General features: G+C 43.1%; 1 protein-coding gene across 1 annotated transcript in view; it reads left to right on the forward strand.

The window, feature by feature from the left end:
• Window positions 1-2,236: 2,236 nt before the first annotated feature.
• REL (REL proto-oncogene, NF-kB subunit) overlaps window positions 2,237-23,420 on the forward strand; it is a 61,343-nt gene continuing 40,159 nt past the window's right edge. Inside the window, exons 1-3 of the mRNA XM_054986084.1 lie at window positions 2,237-2,307; window positions 16,033-16,175; window positions 18,335-18,483. Of these exons, the coding sequence (XP_054842059.1) occupies window positions 2,301-2,307; window positions 16,033-16,175; window positions 18,335-18,483 (299 nt within the window). The 5' untranslated portion in view covers window positions 2,237-2,300. The remainder of the gene's footprint in view (window positions 2,308-16,032; window positions 16,176-18,334; window positions 18,484-23,420) is intronic.

Genomic DNA, 23,420 nt, shown 5'->3' on the forward strand with positions numbered 1-23,420 from the left:
GATTCAAATCCTGCTGTTCTACTGCAGACCCACACCCACCAAAACTTTCTCACTGAGACTACTCAGTGAGATGACACAGTATAATGCAATACGATCAATGGCTGGGACTTTCAATAAATAACACAATAGGTTAAAGATAGCAGAAATCTGAAAACAAGCATAAATCTGATGTGGAGCTGGAAAAAATGCAAGAAATTTGATGCGACATATTAAATTACATGGAAACATCTCAGTAGGAACAGCACAGCCCTATAGCCTAAGTAAGAAAAAACCTCCTGAATAACTGAAGTTTTGCACAATATTCAAAAATCCAGGAATGTGGAACCATTCCTGACTTCCTCAGGGAAGCCGTTCCAAAAGGTGGGGGCTACTACAGAGAATGTGCACGTATGGGCAGCTGTTGGTTTTGCCCATTTGCAGTGTGGATCCTGCCATGTTGCAGCATAGGGAGAGAGGTGGTCCCGTAGGTATGACGGACCAAAGCCATGAAGGGCTTTGTATTCAATAATCAAAACACTGAATTGAGACTGGTAACTGAGGGGCAGCCAATGGATTGACAGCAGAATGGGATTAATATGCATGCTTTGCCTAGCTCTTGATAATAATTGAACAGTTGCATAATTGAACAGTTGCATTCTGCAACTGTAGTCTGAATTGACTTTGAGGGGAGACCTATGAAAAGTGCAATACAGTAGTCAAGTCTCACCGTTACTGTGCTACAGATCCTGGTGGCCAGATCAGCTGTGTCAAGGTGGGGGGGGCATCTTCCAGGCTAGGCGGAGTAGGAAGAAGGCATTTTTGCTGCTGCATTAACTTGCTTTTCTAGCACTAGCACTAGGGGTTATATTGGATGCAATATAACCCCTAGACTCTTAACCAAGTCTGCAAGGGTCAGCTGAACCCCATCGAAAGTGGGGAGAATGATGTCCTTCAAGATCTGGGCCTTCTCAACCAGCATCACTTCCATCTCATCTCATCTCAGTTTCAAATTGTCTGCTGTCAGCTACTTGACCACAGCTGTTTTGGAGCCATGACCAAGAAGACCCTTTCTCAGGTAGCCACCTATCTGGTCTCAATTGGGGACACCCAAAGCAGCGCCTCTAAAGATGACTGGAGTAGATGAGTAGGTTCATATGGGGGAAAGCAGTCCCTGAGTTATATAGGACTTAAAACCATATAGGGCTTTAAAGGGAAATATCAGCACCTTGAACTGGGCCCTGTAGCAAATTTGGAGCCAGTGCAGATCATGGAATAAGACTGGAGTGATATGATCCCTACAATCCACTCCAGCCAGCACTCTAGTCCCAACATTCTGTACCAATCCTAGGCCGTAGCAGCAAAACCACACTGGTTCTGTAATCTTTACTTGCTCAGAAGTACCCTTGCTTTAATTTTCATTGAACACCAGCCCAAGTTATGCCAATTATTTCCAAATTATAGGCCTAGTAGAGAAGGTGCTTAATTCCAAGAAAAATCAATCAAAAGTCTCCAAAAGATGTTTCCTAAGTTTGAAATCTGTGGCTCAGGCCACCTGATCATCCTAATGGAGTGCTGTGTGGTTGTGTGTTTCAGGAGTGCGGGTGAGAATGTGCCTCTGAGTTCACAGTAATATAATTCCAAGGGATGCTGTGCACTGCAGACTTATGTGGGAGCAAGAGGGCGATGGACGTTCACGCGGCATAGGCTCAGAGGCACTTTTCTATGCCACCTTTCAGAACTGAGCCACCCTGCCTACGGAAGGGCTGCCACCTTCCCCACCCACCAACTAATTTCCAAGTAAGTATGCCTCTGAGAATGAGCAAAGTGCATTTGAGTGATCACAAGCCTGCACCGGGCGCAGGTCATGGGCGCGCTGCTAAGCATACTTTCTTCGCAATGCACCTTGGGGCAGGTGGAAACCCTCACTTGCCATCAGAAAAAGGGGTCTCTGGAGCTAACCCCAAGCAACCCTTGAAATACCGATCTCATCTGCGGTCGGCACGGCGGAGAGGTCGAGGACAACATCAGAGAAAAAGGGTCTAGCGGAGGCTTTCGGTGCGCCTCTGCGAAAAAGGAACCCCGCACCTTACAGGAGGAGGGGCGGCTGCCGAGCCTTTTGTGCTTCGAAGTGGCATCTCCTGACGTCACTTCAAGAGTCTCGGCTGGGGAAATTCCCAGCTTGCTGGGTAGGAGGAAGGTAGTAAGGGGCCGGCCCGAGCGTCGAGCAGCCCAGACGGAGAAGAGAAAGAAACCTCACCAGACGGGGCGGCGGGCCTGGCCGAGGAAGAAGAGTCCCGTGTGGGGCACAGCGAGCCGTCAGCATGGCCGGTGAGTGGCTGGGCTTCTCCACGATCCTCCTGCATTTTCGAAAAAGGCGTTGGGCGGCTCTGCTCACAACTGTTGTCTCTACAGTACATAGAGGCAGCTGCCGTCCGGCAAAGCGCGTTTTATTTTTGCTACACTTTTTAAAGCGGCAGAAGCTTTTCGACGCTGCCTTTTTCGCGCTGATTTACAATTTTGTTTGCACGTTAGCGAGCCGCAGGCGACCCAACCCTTAGGGCCGTACAGATCCCTGGTAGCTTCTGGCGGCCGAGAGGAAGCGGTGGCTCCCGCTAGAAATGGCATTTTTGACGTCCCTAGAGGGACGGCTTTATGGCAGAGCGGCTAGGCTTGCTCTCCCTTTTTGCTTGCTCGGCTCGTGTGCCTTTAACAGCAGCTGGACAGAGGAAAACCTCTCTTTCCTGAGGCTGGATAAAGTGGCGGAATTCTCTCCGTTTTTCAGTGTGCCGGTAGCAGCTTAAAGGTATAGGCGCAGAGAAAATTGCTTGGGACGCCCTTATCCGTGAAGTGTTGGGCTTGCATCTGGCTATCGCAGGTCTGAATTCCTGCTCAGCTGCGAAGAGCAGTGACTTCCCTGGAGTAGATCAAGATGGGTAGCCGAGTTAGTCGGTCTGTAGCAGTAGAAAAGAGTAAAAATTCAGTAGCACTATAGGACGAACAGTATTTGTGGTAGAGTATGAACTTTCATGAGTCATAGCTCACTTCTTCAGATACTTCTTTAGGTATCTTAAGACTGGACTACTGGACTCTTATCTTGAGTAGGCCACCATTCTTTCTTTCTTACCTGTTTCATAGGGTTGCTGTGAGACTAAAATGCACCCTTGAGGTCCTTGGAGTTGCAAATAACTACTAGGATGCTATTTAATAAAAGAAAGAGAAGGCAGCGATCTTCTCCCTACCCTCCTTTTAGGCTGCTGTAGCTGTCAGGGTGCTTAATATTTAGAGAGTTTAAAACATATATGCTATGGGTAATTCTTACAACAAAGGGGCTGAAAGGCAAGCTGGCCTGAGGCTGTCTGGGGAGTACACCGCAAGAGGTGAAGCAGGGACCTCCTCCTATCTAGCTTGGTCTTTCAGCCACTGTACTATAGTGGCCAATTTGCTGGTAGCACTTGCTTTAAATGGACCTAAATACCTTTACCTGGGGAAAACAAGAAATAAAAGTAAATATGATACCACTTCAGTAATTATTTTCATTGCATGTCCTAACTGTTGATCATATTGTGCTTTTGCTCTGTTATTGTTCTAGCTATTGATTATATTATATTCACATAGTTTGTAAGTCGCCTTGGATCTCAGTGAGGAAGTCAGACTTTAAATAAACAACAGCAATAACAATATTCTTTGCTTACTTAATCCCTCCACCCCAATAATCTCTCTGCTTTTCCCCCTATCGTGGTGTGGAATTGGTGCCAACCCCCTGATTTCAACTAGTATTAGACTATGTATTTTTTCACATTTTAACCCTAAACATACTCATGTTCTGTTTGCTGCATATTTACGCAACTTGGTAAAGTGGTGGTGTGGGGGGAAGGCTAGGGTTTTCAGTGCGTGCAGAGGGGATTCACCCCATTATGTCAACTTAAAATTCAGTAGTATCGGTTTGAAGAGCATGTACTTCTTTCATTTTTAAATTTTTTTACTTAATTTATACCCCACTTTTCTCCCCAATGGGGACCCAAGGAAGCTTACATCATTCTTTCCCCTCAATTTTGTCCTCTGAACAACCCTGTAAGGTAGGCTTATCTGAGAGTCTGTGACTGGTCCAAGGTCACACCAAGCTTCTATAACAGAGTTGCGAATTGAACCTGGGTCACCTAGATCCTAGTTCGTCACTACACTACACTTGTGCAATTTAAGATGAAAAAACAATTTGTATTTATTCAACCATATCCTGCAACTTTTACTTGTGTTTTTCGTTTTTTTAGATTTTGAACATTTTAAAATGATGATATTAAAGCTACAAAGGCAAACTTTACTATTTACTCATATATCTGTTTCTTAAAATTCTCCTGACAATGAACACATTCTCAAGATTAAGGTCATATCTACTCTATCATGAAAGGTGCTGAGAATTCTCTGGAGAATCCCACAACTCCTTTGGGGGATTTTGCTCTTTCTCACTGAGAGAATTGGTTGAAGTGAGAAGAGTTTAATCATTGTAACGGGTGTCTTATGATATTAACTATTGCCCTAAGCATTTTGCATGCGGAGGACTATGCAAAAACACACACAACGTGAGCTTTTGAAGAAAGTTTGAAAGACACTTCCTGACTCTTAAATTTTAAAAAAGTTATTTATTTCTTCCCTGCCTTTTCCCAAGAAGGTTGTTATGTGCATAGTTCCTCCTGTTATGTCTTCACAATCTCAACCCTGTGAGGTAGGTTTAGTGACTGGCCCAAGATCACCTAGGTAACATTATGACCCAGAGGGTGTTTGCGCCCAGCTCTCGGTGATCCTAGCCTAACACACTCCATACCACACTGGCTCCTGTGTGTTAGGCCTTTGCACATTCTGTTGTTCTTCACACATTCTCTCCCTGGCATGAGATTTCTGAACAGTGCCCATGATATTTGAGGACTGAGTTTCATACTCCTTTGGAGAGGAAAGGGTAGGGTGAAACTAGCTGTTGAAGTAAATCACTATACATCAGAGCAACAGCAGTGCTTTAAAAGTATAGTTCACTTTAGTGTGGTTTTCCTGTTAGCTGTGTTGGGTAGGTGGGAACTGTTAGGCAAAAGCTGCATCAGGGTGTACTACTTTGCCATCTCCACTGAGGAATAGCAACCAGCTACCATTTATTTGGGAGTATAAGCATTTGAGCTTTATGCATGTGATTTCCAGGCATTCTTTTGCCTAAAATTATCAGGATTCCTGAGTCACAAACTCTGAGACAGAGGAAGGAGCCTAGGAGATAAAGGGCAGTGCTTGACAGATTGAGGTGGAGCTTGTGTGTGACGTATAATGATGTTTGGTCATAGGGGATGGAAATAGGTAGGTCAGAGGGCAGAGCCTGTTTAGGGTGAAGTCTGTGAGGCATGAGATCAACCAAACTGAAAATAACTGATTTTCATTTCTAACCACAGCCTGAGATTTTAGTCCTTACTTGCAAGGTGATCTCCAGGCCTCCTAACTTCAACATATGGAGAGATGAAGGCTAACTCATGGTGTGGTTTTGTATTGAGATCAGCGGCTAGTCTTGGCTTCTCAGAAGAATATTTAGGTCTGGGCTTCCATGTAGCCAAACTTAGATCAGAATGCTCAAACCAATGTGGGATTAGAAAGCACTTTCAGAGCAACCTGTTCTTTACAAGCAGTTACTTCTCCCCCCCCCCCCACTCTTCCGGCGTACTTGACTGACATCATGAATTATGAGCACAGAAAGGCTTTCACTCAGGCATGCATAGATACATTAGTGCCTGCAGTTTTAAAAGGTCACATCAATGGGACTCTACAGAGTCACTCAGTCTGCCCTTGTGATTATAGGTCCATTGAGGATTTGTCCCGTGTCACATTCTGGTGCCTGAGATTTGAGGCTGAGCGCAAAAAAATTCTGAGGAACATTATATCTCATTTTCTAGGAAGGTCAGATCAGGATAAACTAGCATTACTACTGCTAGATGGGAATGAATTAATTTCTTTCTTGATGCCAATGTTTGGTCCTGCTGGCATAAAGATGAGGCATGCTGATATAAGCCCAGCTGACCTTAGACTTGCCAGCCTCCAGGTGGTGGTTGGAGATCTCCCAAAATAAAACTGATCTCCAGGCCATAAAGATTGGTTCCCCTGGAGAAAATGACTGCTTTGGAGGGTGGAATCTATGGCATTATAATCTGCTGAGCTCTCACCCTTCCCCAAACCCTGCCCTCCCCGGGCTCCATTCTCCAAATCTCCAGGAATTTCCCAACCTGGGCAACCCTAGTTGACCTGCACACTAACTGTTCCACTTTGGGTCATTAGCTGTAGGATAGATTGTGAGATATATCATCATGTTTCTCCTTTTTTAGATATTTTAAATTATGTGTTTTAATTTCTTCTATGAAAATTTCTTATTCATTTTCACATCCTCTGGTTCTGATTTATAATGCATGAGATTTGATTAGAAAGGCTAAGGAGAATGCCACCAGAGTGGCATTGATCTGTTTTTTTGTCATGGGCCTCTGCTTTGTTCCCTAGGTTCTTCTCCAGACTCCTTCCCTAGCTAGGGTTGCCAACTCTGGGGAATTCCTGGCGATTTGAGGGTAACAACTAGGGAGGGTGGGTTTTCTGAGGGGCCATATGCCATAGCATCCACCCTCCAAAGCAGCCATTTTCTCCAGGGAAGCTGATCCCTAGAGATCATTTATATTCCAGGAGATCTTCAAGCTCCACTTGGAGGTTGACAATCCTAGCCTGAGCCCCTCTTTCCTGGAATGTCTACATCAGTATTTCCCAGCTTTCATTCATGGAGGACCCCCTAAATTAATGTTTAAAATCCCGAGGAACCCCTACCTATCTGAAAATGTTTGTAGACCAGAAAAATTTGATGGTGGGGAACGCAGTTCAGTTGCTGATATATGGTCAGCTTATTTAACCTTAATTACTGTAGTATTTGAGGGTTATTTGGAGTTTTCCCATGGTATTTCTATTTATTTATTTATTCCTTGATTTCTCACTGAATCCTTGATGATGTCCTGTGGAACCCTGGTTGGGAAACACTGATCTATACGCTTCAGCTGTCCCTTAAGACCAGCGTTGCTCAGCCAATGACTCTTCTCTTTTCATAAGAAAAGCCCAGCCAATTACCATGTCTTTTCAAATCACTATAGTATAGATCATAAATGACTCTTATCAAGCACAAATCCTGTTGCGTCAGTGGGGAGAAAAGCAGGAAGTTATCCTGACCCCTTTCTTGGGTCTGCTAACATCATTCTGTCCAAAACAGCCCAATGCTTCAAGCTTATTTGTAACAAATGCACTTAACTTGGTTTATGATTGTGCTCATTCTCAGCTAAGCTTTCATAAAAAATATGAGAGACTTGCGGCGTAATACTGAACAGAGCAGTTACACCCTTCTAACTCTGAAATAAATGGGCTTAGAACACCAAAACTGTCTTCAGGATTGTACTCTTAGGTTTAAATTTTTTAGCAAGGGCCAATGCTGAACCCCCTCCCCCCACACTATATATTTCAAGATGCGACTCAATCCTAGATCTAAGTACTGGATAATGAAACCTCCGAATAGGACCTTGGAATCAACTTCAGGGGAAAGCAAACATGTTCATTTGTTCAGTGTTTGGTATTAGATGTACAAATCCTAACATCAGAATGTGAATTTCAAATGTCCAAAACTTGGATCTCAGATTTCTTTGAGGATCCTCTGTTTGCGGAACGAGTAGGATAATGTCTAATTACTGCCTTAGCTTTTAGAATTTCCCTTGGTTCATAAGGACATATCAAATTACACTGCTTCATTAATTAGCAACTGGTTGGCTGCTGTTGTGAAGGAAATCCAAAAATGTAACCAAACTTGATTCATGTTTTCTTCCATAAACCGGTTCGGTGTCCATATTTAATCAGCCTGCTGAACAAGAGAATCTGTTACAACTGTAGCCAGATTCTAGGATTTTGATGCTTGTAATTGTGTACAACTGTGTGGGTGATTTTTAAAGCCATAGAGATCTATCACTGTTATCACCAGTTACCCATAATATATTTTCAAGCTTGTTAGCAATCCGTGAAAAGATCTCCACCCCTCCAAAAAATTACGGGAAGTAACTAACTTCTCAGTAAAGGCATGTGTTTATTTCTAGCTTATTTTCTGTCTCCAATGGTCAGATTGATAAGGAAGAGGAAGTACATGAACCTTATCTGCTTTTAATACGCTCTTGAATTATGACTTTTGTGAATTCTGAAGCCTGTGTGCCATTAAAAAACCCTTTTTAATGTCAAAGCTATTCAGTGACCTGACCCTATACCTATATCTGTAATATGAATGGGTAAAATAGTCATTCCTTCTCTGCAACGATGTCTAGGAACTGCAATTTTGTGAGTTCTCTAAAGGAAAATTCTCACTAGATTACACCAGTCTACAATCCTCAAGATTTTTTGTGGGAAGCCATGATGGTTAAACTAGTATAAACCTGATGGACTGGATCATATGAATATCTTTTGTTCATGGGATGAATGAATTTCCCTCTTCTGTGCTCCTAAAAAGCTGTTCTTGATAACAGGTGCACCCTTGAAAACACAATGGGATGTTGTATGAGGGGGTCACATCTCAAGGGAAAGTCAGTAGAAATTTCCCCAGCTCATTTTGTATGAAGATTTCAGTCAGTTCCGCCTTGAACACGTGAACCTGCTTTTCCTGCCTTATACTGAATCAGACCTTTGGTCTACCGAGGTCAGTACAATCCACTCTTGAGTGACAGCACCTCTCCAGGGTCTGAGGCAAAGGTCTTTCCAACTACCTGATCCTTTTAACAGGAGTTGCTGGGGCTTGACCCTGAGATGTTCTTCATGCAAAACAGGTGCTCTACCACTGAGCAATATCCCCTTCTTGCTGTGACTCTGCGTTCTGCATCCTCCCCCAACCCTCAGGAATGTACTTTGTGAGAAATCTGCACGACAATTTATGGTGCTGATGCAACGTAACATGTTTTGAAGGTGCAATTCTGCTGAACTGCCCACCGTTGCTGTTAATAGTTGCCATGTTGTACCATTGGAATGCCAGTTTGAGGAATTGTGTTAAACAGCTAGACAAGGGCAAAAAAGATAGCAGCCAGGCATCTAGTGGGCTGAGCAGTATCTGGGTTCCCAACTTCTTGAGGGGGACATGGAACAAGAAAGTCTTGGTCAGGTAAGGCCTCCTGTCAATTGACAGTGCATTCTAGAGTTTGTTGGGATTTGGGGCATGCTGTCTTTTCATGCATTGCTCTGTCAAATTAGGGACAGGCTGTGTCATCTCTGTCTTAACCAGTCCTTCCCTAGGTGAGTGTGTGCCTTGGAGCCCCTTATGAAATGGCAAGAGATTCTAGGGCCTTTTCTCAGTTGACACAATAGATATAGAAAGAAAAGACTAAAGTCACAGTCCTTATTGACTCCTCCATTCTAAAACTGAGCCGATTTCCCACTGACTTCCAATGGAAAGTATAGAGAGGTTTTCACCTTAAAGATGCACCCCTCATGGATAATCATAGCTGATAGATGTTTTAACTGTTTACCCAGAAGCACAGTTTGGGTATCATACTCATCTTTTTCTATCATTGTAGCTTATACACGCCCCTCCATCGTTCACCGGCCAAGCAAGCACTCAGATAAGGAGCTTACTGGATGTATTCCATGTCTCCTCATCTCCGCATGCAGGATTAGGACCTCTTGTTAAAAGAGACCGGGTCCTCACATCTTTTTCCAGTGAGTAGAGGTGCAAGATAAAATTGTAGGTCGGAGAAGCAAGTTGAGGTCAGTTCCAGAAAGACCAGGAAGGAAGTGGAATGAGTTGTGCTACTGGTGGGAAGGAGGAAGCAGAGGAAAGCTTGTAGGGTCAGGAAGCAGCAGGAGCAAGACAAAGAGCCTGGGTGCTTTATGTGTAGATGCATAGGCGAAAGAGAATAAATGAAGAATGAGATTTATATAGGGTCTGGAAAGGGCATGCTGATGGGAGTGATTGAAGGCAAAGAGCTGGCAAAGTTCCTAGTGCCCTAGGAGGTCTCTGGACTTTCCTTGGAAAAATCAATAGTGCTTGGTATGTGTTTCAGGCCTTGGAGTAACCCGCCTGAAACTAGCACTGAGGCAGCAGGATTCTGTACCCAGATGAATTCCTCAATGTGTAGAAGTTAGGACAGTAAAGTCACACGCGCGTGTTTTTTCCAGTGTGGATTGGGCTGGTTTATACAAGCAGCAAAGCTCCTCCTAGGTTGCATAACCTCCATTGCAGCAGAAAAGTCCTCAGTCATGCCCAAGTCCTTCCAGAAGGAAAGGAAAGTTCATTGCCTCATGGCAACGAGGCACACCCTGAGCCATTTTGTTTATTGGTTCACAGAGTTTATGTCCTGCCTTTTTTTTATTTGGGGAAAAAAGGAAAACACAACTCTGGGTTGCTTACAATAATAATGGTAAAATGTACATTATTTTAAAATTTTTATTTATTTGTGCAAAGCAAAAAAAGAGAAAAACAAAAACAAAACAAAAAGGGGGTTACATAGGCTTTGCAAAAGGTCTTCAGATATGTAAAAATAAGTCCATAGGCGACTGTCCTCTATATGCAGTACGCTCAAATGTTGAAAAGTTCATGAGGTCCTCAATCCAATGAATTCCCGGAAGTGGTCTTTTATCTTTCCAGTGCTGTAGTATGAATCTTTTAGCAATTGTAAGGGCAATACAATATAAAAGCAGCAATAGAAAGCATGAACTAATGCAACCAAATCAATGAAATGGCTAAAACCAGCAATGAAACAGACCAGCCTCTTAAAATAAAACAAGAAAATCTGTTAGCATCAAAGACCCTCCATACTAGGCATGTCTTTAGATAATAATGATGAAAAGTGAACAAAGATGGTACCTTTTGAACCTCGATGGGCAGGATGTTCCTATCCTGGCGGTGGCAGTTGGAATTTTTCTGTCACTGATAACAACAAACATACCTCAGACATTGAGTGATTCTGCACATGTTGGATAATGCACTTCCAAGTCTCTTTATAGATCATTTGGAACGGATTTTTTCGTGTGCGGAACAAAAAATCCACCTCAAAAGATTGATAAGTTCATTGAAAGTGCTTTTTCCAATGTGTGCGGAATCAGCCATTGCGGGCTCCCAGAACAAAATTTCATCCGCCTCATATCCTTGGCAGTTTCATAGAGGTAGAAGACACCTGAACAAGCTGCCTTATACTGAATCATACCATTGGTTCATCAAGATCAGTATTGTCTTCTCAGACTGGCAGCAACTGTCCATGGTCTCAGGTAGAGGTCTTTCACAAGCACCTACCACCTGATTGTTTTAGCTGGACAAGCCAGAGATTGAACCTGGGACCTCCTATTTGTAAAGCAGATGCTCTACTACTAAGCTGCAGCCCCTCCTCACAAAAATGATCATTCAGGTATGTTGGATCCAAAGTGCTTAGCGCTTTAAAGCTTAAAATCTGTACTTTGAATTGGACCTGGAGTGAAACACAACCGAAACAGCTGAAAACTTAGGCGAGGGTGTTTTTTTTTTTAAAAAATAGAAACAGTACCTGTAGCTTTAAGAAACAAATGGCCTTTGTGTCCATCACTAGGCAACCACAACAGTATTGCCAGCCTTCAAACCTTTGTTTCAATTAAAAAAAAAAGACAGAGGGAAGGGGAAAGCAATGTTCACCTTTGAGAGCAGACTTATTGGGGCCAGGCCTGGCAGTAGGGGTGCCAGGTCACCTAGGAGCCAAACTTGGGGGAGCAGTGGGGTACTTATGCCTGCACATGTGTGTGCATGTGCCTATCCATCACACTGAAAAAGATGTCATTTTCCAACATAACGTGGAAGCTACAGGTTGTGTTGGGCGAATATCCAGCAAAAATCACCTTGGACTCCTCTCTCTCTTGGCCTTACTTAACTTACAGTGTTGTTGTGAGAATAAAGTGGAGGAGAAGAGAATGATTAAGGTTACCAGTCCCCCAGTGGGAGCACCAAATTGTCTGCTCTCAGCCTCTACCCTCTACCACCACTCACCTACCTGGTGGCGGGGGGAGCGCAGGGAATAGGCCCAGGAGCTCCAGAGCATACTCCCGCATGCTCTGAAGCTCTTTCTTGTCGCACTGTGAATGACATCATTTCCGGCACAACAAAGAAAGGAAAACCCACATGACCCACCCCCGCCCCATCCCCTAGGTTGGGCTCCAGGCGACCTGGCAATCATAAGAATGATGCAAACTGCATGGGATCCCCAATGGGGAGAAATTTGGGTAATGAAGTAAACATGGGGTAGCTTGAAGGAGAAAAAGAAGAGAGAGTATGAGGTTCCCTGCCACACAACTGGGCCTGGCACAGTGGCTGGCACCGTGCAACTGGGCCATAGTTTTTCTGGGCAGAGTGTTCTGGCAGAGGGAAGGAGAGGAAATTGAAGCTGGGGTGCTGATAAAGGTAGGTTAACTGGTGGGTGGGAAGAAAAGAAGGAAGTAGGAAAGGGGGGCAGGGTGTGGGTGTTGCCAGGGTACAGGAAACAGGAAATAAATTGGGGAGGGGAAAATGAGATGTTATCTGCAAGTCCTTATGGGTTCCCTGCTTGTAAACATCTAAAATTAATAAGTAAATAAATTGGTAATATGATCTGAACCTGACACACAACTGAAGTTTTAAGGTATTCTCATGGCCTCTCAAGACAGGAATAATTAAATAAGCCTGAATTTGCTACTGATAGGATTGTTCAAGCGCAGAATTACACATTATATACAGAAGAGCAAGATTCGGGTCCTGTATCTTGTTTTACTACTACAGACCAACATGGCTGCCCAACTGCAACTTTACATGTAGTCATGTAATTTATTTTTTCTGGGGTTTTTTTGGTGGTGGTGGGGTAAAAGAATATTCCTGGGAAGGCTGTGATTTAAAGGGTGGGGGCAGATTGATTATTTGATTTCCCATTCTTTGGTAAAAAAATCATCTGCTGGGGACAAAGTATGGGTACTTCTATTTCACAAACCATCCCATTCCCCTGATGGGAGTTGGGGATACCCTGCTACCAGCCTCCACTCCCCGCCCCCCCCCCAGCCACCTCTCACCTGGCTGGTGAAGGAAAAGGCATGGGAAGGGGCCAGGGAACACCGCAGCATGCTCTCGCACGCACTTCTGTGTTGTGCCAGAAATGACGTCATTCCCAGTGCTATGTAGAAACATGGGGTTGCATCAGGGACCGAGTACTCTTGTCTTGCCCCCTCCATGGCCCCAGTTTGAGCCCTGGGGGACCTGGCCACCCTATCACAAGCTCCCTTCCCAAATGGAGCAACTTGGTTTGCTGGTTGCGAAGTCTGATGAGCTAATGGCCCAAGAGCAACCTAGCACCCGTATTCCCTTTTAAATTGTAAGCCTTGTGGCTGCCATTTTTTAAAGTGGTTGTAAAAACAACCATCTTTTAAGTTCAGCGGTTTGCCAGGAAGTGTCCCAATATCTCAAACAACAGTTTCATCACCAAACAGTAGGTTTTGCAAGTCAGACCAGCTAGAATAATATCTATTTATTAGAAAGCCAGAAGTTGTTCGTTTGATGCATCATGTTGTTGAGTCTGGGCTTTTAAGGTGGAAGATGTCCAGGGCCCCGTCTCACAGGCCAAAAGCAGGCTGTTAGCGCACATTTGAACTTATCCTACCAGTGCTTATATCCTACTAGTGTAACTTCCTTCAACCCAAGAAGGTGATGGCAAAGGCTGGGAGAAGAAGAGGCATTGGGCTGGAGGAAGGCTTTAAACTTAGCAAGTTACAGTGGTAGGGTATGAACCATTACTGTCTGGGGCAGGGAGGGGACATAAGATTATGAAATCAAAAAGATCTATAATTACATAACTACATATGTGATTTGGTGCAAGCTTAGATGAACCTTGATAAAAGATAAGCCATTACATACTTGACAGAAACCTCCAGCATCCTGTATTTTTTTTCCAGCAAGCATGAACAGAAACTTTGGGCTTTAGACTGAATTGAAGCTAGGCAGTCACAGACCTTTAATATCAAATATTGTAACTGTATGGAAATAGACAGCAATTCAGATTTCAACTCTTACTTACAGGGTTGCTACAAAGTACCTTGGACTGACAAGATGAATAATGTGTGTGGGAGTGTTTGGACACACCCTGATGTGTTTGGGAGGATATGGGCAGGTGAATAGCCTTTTTAACCTTTTGGAGGTTTCTTTTTTTTAAAAATTGCAAGAATCCTATAAGTGAAACCTGTAAGTGAGCAGAGTTGAATCCAGCAGTTAATCTCTTTTTAAAAATTCTACTGGGAGTCAAGTTAATCTTCCAGTAAGTTATTCTGTACACATTTTCATGTTTCAACTTCTTTGTTCCATTACTCCAAAATGTGCATACCTCAGAATATAGATGGATTGTTTATTGGGCTCAGATGTGAGAAATAGCTGAAAAACAGACAACAGACTACGTTTATAGAAAAATGTATTATGGAATGATGAAGATTTCTTTTATGTTGTGCCTAATCTGTTCTTGTTTAACCACCTAAGTATTTTTATAAACCAGTTTGGTTCTCCAGTGAGGCTGTTCTCAGTCACATGATTATTCTCGGTTGGAATCTAGGGCAGCACTGGCAGTTTGCCATTCATCTTAAAAGCAAGTTTCTGGCGTTCTTGCAATCAGTGTTCCAGGTCTTCAGAGCTTTGGTTGGAACGCAGAGCTTGAGGAATGCCCTGACTTTCTGCTCCTCTTCTGAACCCGCCCTCCTCTGCGACTGCCAACCAATCCCGTCATCAAGCCCTCTTCAATAACCAATAACTATTATACAGATGAAAATTCAGAAAAATTAATTCAGCTCCGCTAAATCTGCTGGTTTAGTATTGAGTAATCTGAATGCGATTGGGGATATTCCAGCTGTTATGACTAGGGTTGCTAGGTCGCCTTAACCTCCCGGGGGGGGGGGGGACCCAGCACTTACCTCTGTGATCTTCCTGCATGCGTACTTTGTGCGCAAAACCCAAAAAGTGTTTTTTTAACCTTATATTTATGTATAGTCTGCCTTTCTCACTGAGACCCAAGGCAGATTATACAGTGCAAGTATGAGCAACAGTTAGGCTAGTCAGTAAACAAATACCTTAGGACATGAGGCGAGCCACTGCTGAAACAAAGCATAAGTAATTAAATTTGACATCTTTAACAACACGGAAACTACCTAGCAGGAGCAAATCTACATCAATAGACAGTACTAAGTAGAATAGTCTACAGTCCCTGTCCGTTTACCAAGGTGTCTCTTTGAGCCATTTCTTACAGCATACCTCTATTACCTGAGCAAAGAAGCCCTCCTAAATAATTCGTTTTTGCATAGGTTGCAGAAAGCCAAGAGAATGGGAGCTTTCCTGATCTCTTCAGGTAGGCCATTCCATAAGGTGGGAGCCACCAGAAAGAAAGTGCATGTATGAGCAGCTGTTGATTTTGCCCAGCTGCAGGGTGGCACCTGCAGAAGGCCCTGTTCAGAAGAGCAAAGCTGCTGTGGTGGAGCATATGGAAGGAGGTGATCCTGCAGATATGAGGGACTAAGGACATTAAGGGGTTTGTATGTGATAAGTAACTGTCGGGTAGCCAGTGAAGTGACTGCAGAATTGGAATAATATGCGTGCTCCCATTAGCTCCTGATAATAAACAAGCTGCGATGTTCTGAAGCAGCTGGAGTCTCCAAGTTGACTTTGAGGGGAGACCTATACAGAGCGCATTACAGTAGTCAAGTCAGCAGTTCCTTAGCACTAAATTGATATAATCACAGCTGCAAAATCAGCCAGCTTCCTACGTCAGGTCAAAGCACACTGAACTAACCACATCCTCACCTTGGCAGAGACGTAGATTTCTCAAGCAAGAAATTTGTGAGCCTGAGCGCCATACATCAAGTGGTAGTAGAATATGAATCATGGCCCTAAAACCTGTTAAAAGTCAATAAAGGTGTTTCGGATTGAGCTTGGTAGCAAACTTGAAACCCACCATGAACTTGTGGGGTAAACTAAGTTATTTCTTTTAACTTTATTGTTTTTTTCCCCTTTCGTAAAAGGTGGTCATGAGCCATACATCGAAATATATGAGCAGCCTAGACAGAGAGGCATGCGTTTCCGTTACCAGTGTGAAGGGCGATCAGCCGGCAGCATTCCAGGTGAACACAGTACCGATATCAACCGGACTTTCCCATCTATACAGGTATTCCTATTTTTCACCATGGCCTAAAATAAAAAGATTAATATGTCTGAATTGGGGGGGGGTGTTGCTCAACAAGCCCAGTCTTATGCATATTTACTCAAAAGTAAGTTGTATTTAATTGGTTTTATGTCCAGATAAATGTGCCTACGGTTGCCACCTAAGAGCAATTTATTAGGTCTCTGACCTCTTCCTCTATGCCAAATGTATTGGGAAGCTTGTGGGAGGATAAATTCAGCCTCCTGGTTTGCCCTAATCTTACTGGTTTGATTAGTGAAACCATGATATGTCAGGCTCCACCCACAGCCCACCAGGTACTGCCTTGACATGTCAGAGTTAGCACTGGCTCCATCCCTGAGTCTCTAGATTCAGCTTCCTGGACCTACCACATGGCCCCATCCAAGCAGCCAGAATGTTTGAATCAGTAGCTAAAAACCGACTTGGCTTTATTAAAAATTTACACTGAATTCTTTTTTAAAAGCTAGCTGGCTTACCTAATTTTTTATCACCTGAATCCAGCACAAGGGCACCCGTGATAACTGGTGATTATTTACAACATCTGTTACTTTCCCAGTTTATTGCTGCTTACAATGAGCACTGTCCAACAAAAGGTAGTTACAACAAAGTCGGGGGTAGATTTGGAAGGTAAAATAGCCCCAGAAGCCCAATGACTCGACCCACAGCTGTGCTGTGGCAAATCAGCTGGGTTTGAACAGAATGGCCCCAGTGGGTTTATAAACATGAAGGTTCAACTGAGTTTGTTCCTGGCTATTGGTGGCCTTCCAGGCCAGCTGCTCACCAAGAGGTCCCTGGTTCAAATTTTACCTGTGCCAAAAACTCAATAGGTGGTCTTAAGAAAATCACTTGTAGTTAGCTTCAGGTTCCTGTTTATATGGTTAATAATGCTAACATATCCGAAAGAGATGTCAGAATTACAAAATAGGTTGTGTGAAACCTCCTTAAACTCCAGAAGCACTATATAAACCCTAAATAGTAGTTGTATTGGTATTATTCACTGCCTGCTGAAATTTCATTGATACTCTTGATGTTGTTAGGAGTTGAGTGTAGTGATTAGAATGTCCAACTAGGACCTAGGAATGCTGGGTTCAAGTTCCCTCTCAGCTATAAAGCTCACTGGATGATCTGGAGCCAGTTGCTTTCTCTCAGTCTTATCTACCTCATATGGTGGTTGTGCAGATAAGCCTTTGGTGAATTTGGGCGGGGCGGGGGGTGGGTCCACACGCATACTTTTTGACTGCTGTTTGTTGGTTTGGAAGAGTGTATAGAACTTGCTCATTTGTGTAGTTAGGGTTCATGTTTGCATAGAGGGATCCCTACATGTATAAACTTGTAGAGGCTCTAAACAGATTTTCAGATTTATTTATTTTATGTATGCCACCTCACTAGGGTTGCCAGCCTCCAAATAGTGGCTGGAGATCTTCCAGAATTACAAATGGCCTCCAGGGAGATCAGTTCACCTGAAGAAAATGGCTACTTTGGTGGGTGGACTCTGTGGAATTATGCCATACCAAGGTCCTTTCCCTCCCCAAACCCCACTTTCTCTAGGTTTCTCCAGGTTTCACCCTCAAGATCTCCAGGAATTTCCCAACATGGAGCTGGCAACCCTACGCCTCACCAGGGCACCTTCCCAAGACTGTTTACAAAATAAAATATAATAAAACTTTCTTAATTTAAAATGCAATATTATAAACCAATGTGCATAAAAACAGATAATTAAGGAGCTTAAAATGAATACTAGCTTTCAGACCATATACTATAAAATGGTGGTAAAACAACAAATGGACCTGTGGAACAGGCATGTGAGATACCATACTGATAAATACCCCATATTTCACTTGAAAGTGTGAAAGGGGCTAAAGGGACTCTGAATATCCAGTGGGTACTTTTCTTTCAAACTGTATTGTTACTGGGGAGCAGGGGGAGAGATCATATCTTCCCTTTTTTCCCCTCAAAAGTCCAGAATCCATCTTAGAACTCGCATATGGAAACTATATGAACAGCCATCAAGGGAAATCATTCTAGAATTCTGATAAGTTAATACACATTCCCGCTCCATGGGGAGTTGCTTGATGATACGATTTATTTTTTAAAATAAAGATATTTTTAAAAATAAGGATAACTTCTTTTTCTTTCTTTTATAGATTTTTAACTACTTTGGGAAATTAAAAGTTAGAGTAACATTGGTAACCAAGAATGAGCCCTACAGGCCTCATCCCCACCGGCTGGTTGGAAAAGACTGCGAACATGGCTACTATGAAGCTGAATTTGGGCCAGAGCGCAGAGTCTTGAGGTAAGCAACGGACATTGTTATAGGTGGTTGAAGAGATACGTGATAAAGAAACGGACTACAGTCCTCAAATCTGTTGTGGGTGTGCCTAAATTCAGTTATCCAATGACTGTATGCTGGTCTAAGGCCCTCAGTTTTGCCCCTTTCTTTCCTTGTACTGTCTCCTCCCCCTTGGGGCAGTGTCCTGCAGCTGGAGGGCCTAAGATGGAAATGCTACAACCTCTTCTGAAGCCCTCAGCTGTAGAGTGCTTTATTAACTTTCTCCTTCTGGAAGCAGAAACAGTTGTGGGTAAGCAAGGGAGAGGGTAGACTGGGAAGAGCAACACTGATGTCTGAACCAGAGTTCAATTCATGAGTACAGTCATCAGAAATCTTCACAGTCTTTTCCAACCAGTTCTTCAAACTCCCTTTTTAAATTACTTCTGTCTGCCAAACCTCTGTGTTACCTAACAGCAGAGCAAATAAGCAATATGGATATAAACTATAATATACTTCAGATGTCTGGGTTGCCACCTCTGACTGTCTTCTGCAAAGTCTTCCTTTAAAGGAGAATTACTTTTCTGATGGAAAATAGTTTCTTTGTTGAAGAAATCTCTCTGTGTGGGAGAAAATACAGTGGAAAAGTCATACAATCCAACGTAGTGGTAGGGAGTTATGCGATCCAATCCTATCTGTTGTTGGGTTCCTCCAAGTAGGAGTGGAACAGGCACAAACTTTGTTCTTGGTATAATATCTTAAACTTGTGGTCTAATGACTCAGGGACATCTCTTGCCCATTAATGGAAAAACAATTACATAATTGTAGCATATTTTTAAAAATTACCAGTCATAGTGGCTGATTTTAAATAGATGGTAATCATGGAACCTATTTCTATGCAGATAATTTCAAGCCATTAAAATTGATGTTGCGCTATCTTCTGTAGGTTTGTTTATTTTGATAATTGGGCTAGGCTTGCCAGGTGCCTGCTTATGGTGGGCAACATCACAGCACTTTTTGCCTCTACCTGCCAATCACCAGTTGATGGGTAGGAGTAGGCAAGCTGACAAAACGAGAGGGCATGCACTCCTCATCGCCATGCAATGATGCCACTTCTGGCATGATCCAGAAGCGCTGGCATGGCAGTGGAGCTGATTTGTTAGCACATAACTAAGAACATAGTGTTGTTGGCTGCGTACTGAAGAATTGGCCGTGGTGTGATGCCATTGCTTTCAGATTGCAATGAAAGTGATGTCATTGCATGACAACAGGGAGCACATGCTACCATTAGCAAGTTCCTGCCGCCCTTCACTGGCAACCCTAAGTGGAGCACTACTGATTTTTTTAAAGCCAATTTTTTTTCATGGTATTATGTCTCCCCTGTGTAATATTCCCTTTTGCTAGCTAATCAGGAAAACGGTACTCACTTGGGATTCTGCTGCTGGGTTCACATTTAAGGCAGACTATAAAATAATAGATCCAGAGGAGTTAGCCGTGTTAGTCTGTAGTAGCAAAATCAAAAAGAGTCCAGTAGCACCTTTAAGACTAACCAACTTTATTGTAGCATAAGCTTTCAAGAATCACAGAGAGGACGAAGAGAACTGTGATTCTTAAAGGTACTACTGGACTTTTTTATTATAAAATAATAATAATCATAACAACAACAACTGATTTCAAAACAAAGGAGGTCATTTAATCTACAATTCTAACTAACAAACAGAACTAACAAGCAGAGGATACACCTTGATAGACTAACCAACACAGAGAAATATCAGAGGGGGAAACAGACTGTTCCATTGTATTGTATACAATACATGCACCACAACCTGAGGAAGGGCCTCAAATTGCATAGAAAGGATCACAGTTGGGGCCAGCCCAAGATACAGTGGGAGCCCTAGGGAAGGAGCATCTTCTGCACCCCATTCCTCCATTTGTTCAAATCTTGAATACTTTATTGCATTTGTAGCCCATTTCAAAACTCATGATTAATTCTTGCCATATAAGACATTATGAAATGCTTACTAGCTGCCCCCCAGCAAAATAAAAGTAGTATTCATGTGAGTTTGATACTTGCAATTTTCTAATGTTCAGCTTTATGTATACAGTACCAATAATGGTGCAGTCATTCCACCTGCATACTGATTACTGAATGGGTGCTAATATGGTTAATTTTCCTTTGAATATCCCCCTCTACCCTGAACATTAAAACAGCCTTGGCTGTGCAATTCAGCATTGCCTGCTGCACAAGTGAAAATTTCTCAAGCAACCAGGTGAGGTGAAGATGGTGACATCAATTTGCCTTGCAAGGTTACTTCTGAGCAATATGCTTAGTTAAAGACCGCTGTGCTCCTATTACACTACCCACCATAGCCAGGAGCCTGAAATCTTTGGAAGTCTACGGCAGCAAAAAGAGGGACAGAAGTCATAGCCATAAATTCCCTATTTGATGTACTATGTCTCAATGGTGCCTCTGCCCTCTTTCCTCCTTAAATAGTGTGCCTCCTAAGATGGTCCAAACAAAGTTAAACTAATAAATCACACAAAGCTGATGTAAGAAAAAGTCTGTTTTAAAATCTAGTTTGGTTTTGAAGGGCAGGGAAGGATATGGCTGCTCCCAAAAGAAGTCCATTTATTCAATTTTCACAGAGAATCCAGATGACTAGCCTTTTCCATTCCAGTGTTTTCTCTGTTGTGTTGTTTGATAATTTCCTTTTTTGAGACCTGAAGGGTTTTTCCAGTGGCTGAGAAGGTGTTGTATGATTCTACACCCCCCCCCCCACACACTGGTTCTTTACCACTGCAGACCCCTGCATTACCCCACAGGCGTCTCCAGCTTTCAAGAGATGCTTTTCGGGGAGTTCAGTGTTTGTGGGAAAATATCCTTTCTACTTGCAATCCTTTAGCTCCAATCTAGTCTCTTGTTCTAGTCTCTTGTTCTTGTTTTAGTCTTTGCAACATCCCTGTAAGATACAGCCATGGTGTTATCCCTGCATTTCAAATATGGCCTGAGCTGAAGACAGACTAATGAGTCCATTACAGAACAAGGTTTAAACTAACCATCTCCTAGTTCATAGCTCATTCTAAACTTATATCCAGGAGGGCTTTTTTACACATGTAATAGGACTGGGGTGTAAAGAAATGGTTCAGAGAGATAAATTAGTAAAAGGATAGGGCTGTAGACTATACTACTGCATACTGTCTGTTGCTGTAAGCTTGCTTCTACTGGATAATTCTGTGTTTGTTTAAAATGTTGTGTTAATGTCTCAGCATTGTTTTTGGCTCTGTATTGGATTTCTGAAATCCTTACTCTATTATTTACTGAATGTCTCGGCCGTTGATCATGTAAATAACGTAAATAAATAAATTGTGTATGCCAGTATGCTTTGCCTAGAAATGTCACAAACTGCCCCTATTATATATCACAGTGTTTTGGCTACATTTTAAAAATGTATGTTATTTCTGCTACATCTTTATCTGTGTATACATGTGCCATTTGATGAAGTAATAGCTTATGCTACTGTACATTGGTTAGTGTTATGAACTGCTGCTAAACTCTCTGTTGCTTTTGATCCAATTTGACTAGTAATTCTGAGAAATATAACTCTTGATCAGAGTCAGGTTTTTCTTCTGCAATAAAGACACTGGAAGACAGTGAAGGAGCTGCTCAGGGAATGCAGTTAGTACAAGCTTTGCTCACATTTATTTTCATTATTTTGATACTGCCCTTAGCTGCTGCTGCTTGGCTATCAACTTCCTATTTTGCATTGTCCCTAGGGTGGGGTGATGTCATGGGTTTTCCATGTGGGAAAGAATCGAGTTGCTGATGGTAGGTGGGGGGAGTCCCTCTGACGTGATTCGATACCATCCAATTGTATGCAAAGTAGGCAGCTGTCCTTGCTTCTCTCCAGAACCTGATGAGATCAGAAAACTGTGTGGAAGTATTTCTCTTGATTGCCAGACCAGGGCATGAAACAACAGTGTTCCTTTTTGAAACTTGAAAGCCAGTCTGACACATCTGCATCGTTTTTACTGATTCTTTTTGCCATGAAATCACAACGATTATTCATTGTCCAGTGACACCTTAAAGACTAACAAAATTTATTACTGCATAAGCTTTAGTGAATCATGGCTCACTTCATCAGAGACACTGAAGTGTACATGCATAGCAGTTATGTGTACTTAAGTATAAATAATTGCTGTGAATGGACATTTCGTGCATCTGATGAAGTGAGTTCTGATGCACAAAAGCTTATTCAGGAATAAATTTTGTTCATCTTTAAGGTGCTATAAGATTTCTGTTTAATTTTGCTACAACAGACTAACACTCCTCCCTCACTGGAATTAAAAATGAACAACCTGGGGCCCCATGAGGACTTGCAGGGAGTGTCTCATTTCCCTTCCCCCACTATTTCCTCTTTCCCTTCCACGAAAGCCCCCATAACCTCTCTCCCCTTTTCTTGTTTACTCCTCTCCTTCCCACCCACCAGCCAAACTACCTTTGACCAGCCTGATTATGTGGTGCCAGCCATCAGGCCCATTTGTACTTTGGGGTATCCACAAAGCCCCATAAAGCCCTATGCGGACTGGGACCAGCATATCTGCTGGACCGTCTCTTCCTATATGTGCCCCAGAGGACGCTTCGATCAGGTGACAAACAGCTGCTAGTGGTCCCTGGCCCCAGAGAGGCCCGCTTAGCCTCGACCAGGGCCAGGGCCTTTTCGGTCCTGGCTCCAACCTGGGGGAATGCTCTGTCCAACGAGACCAGGGCCCGGCAGGATCTGTTATCCTTCCGCCAGGCCTGTAAGACAGAGCTGTTCTGCCAGGCATGTGGTTGAGGCTGAGCTGGGCCCCCACTGGCCAAATAGAGGTAAACACCCTCCCTGCCAGAGACATCCACCATCAAACTTTTTAACCAACTGCGCAAGTAATTTTAATATGGCGGATTAGGTGGTGGATTGATTGAT

This window comes from Eublepharis macularius, chromosome 1, assembly GCF_028583425.1.
Source record: "Eublepharis macularius isolate TG4126 chromosome 1, MPM_Emac_v1.0, whole genome shotgun sequence".
Taxonomy (NCBI): Eukaryota; Metazoa; Chordata; class Lepidosauria; order Squamata; family Eublepharidae; genus Eublepharis; species Eublepharis macularius.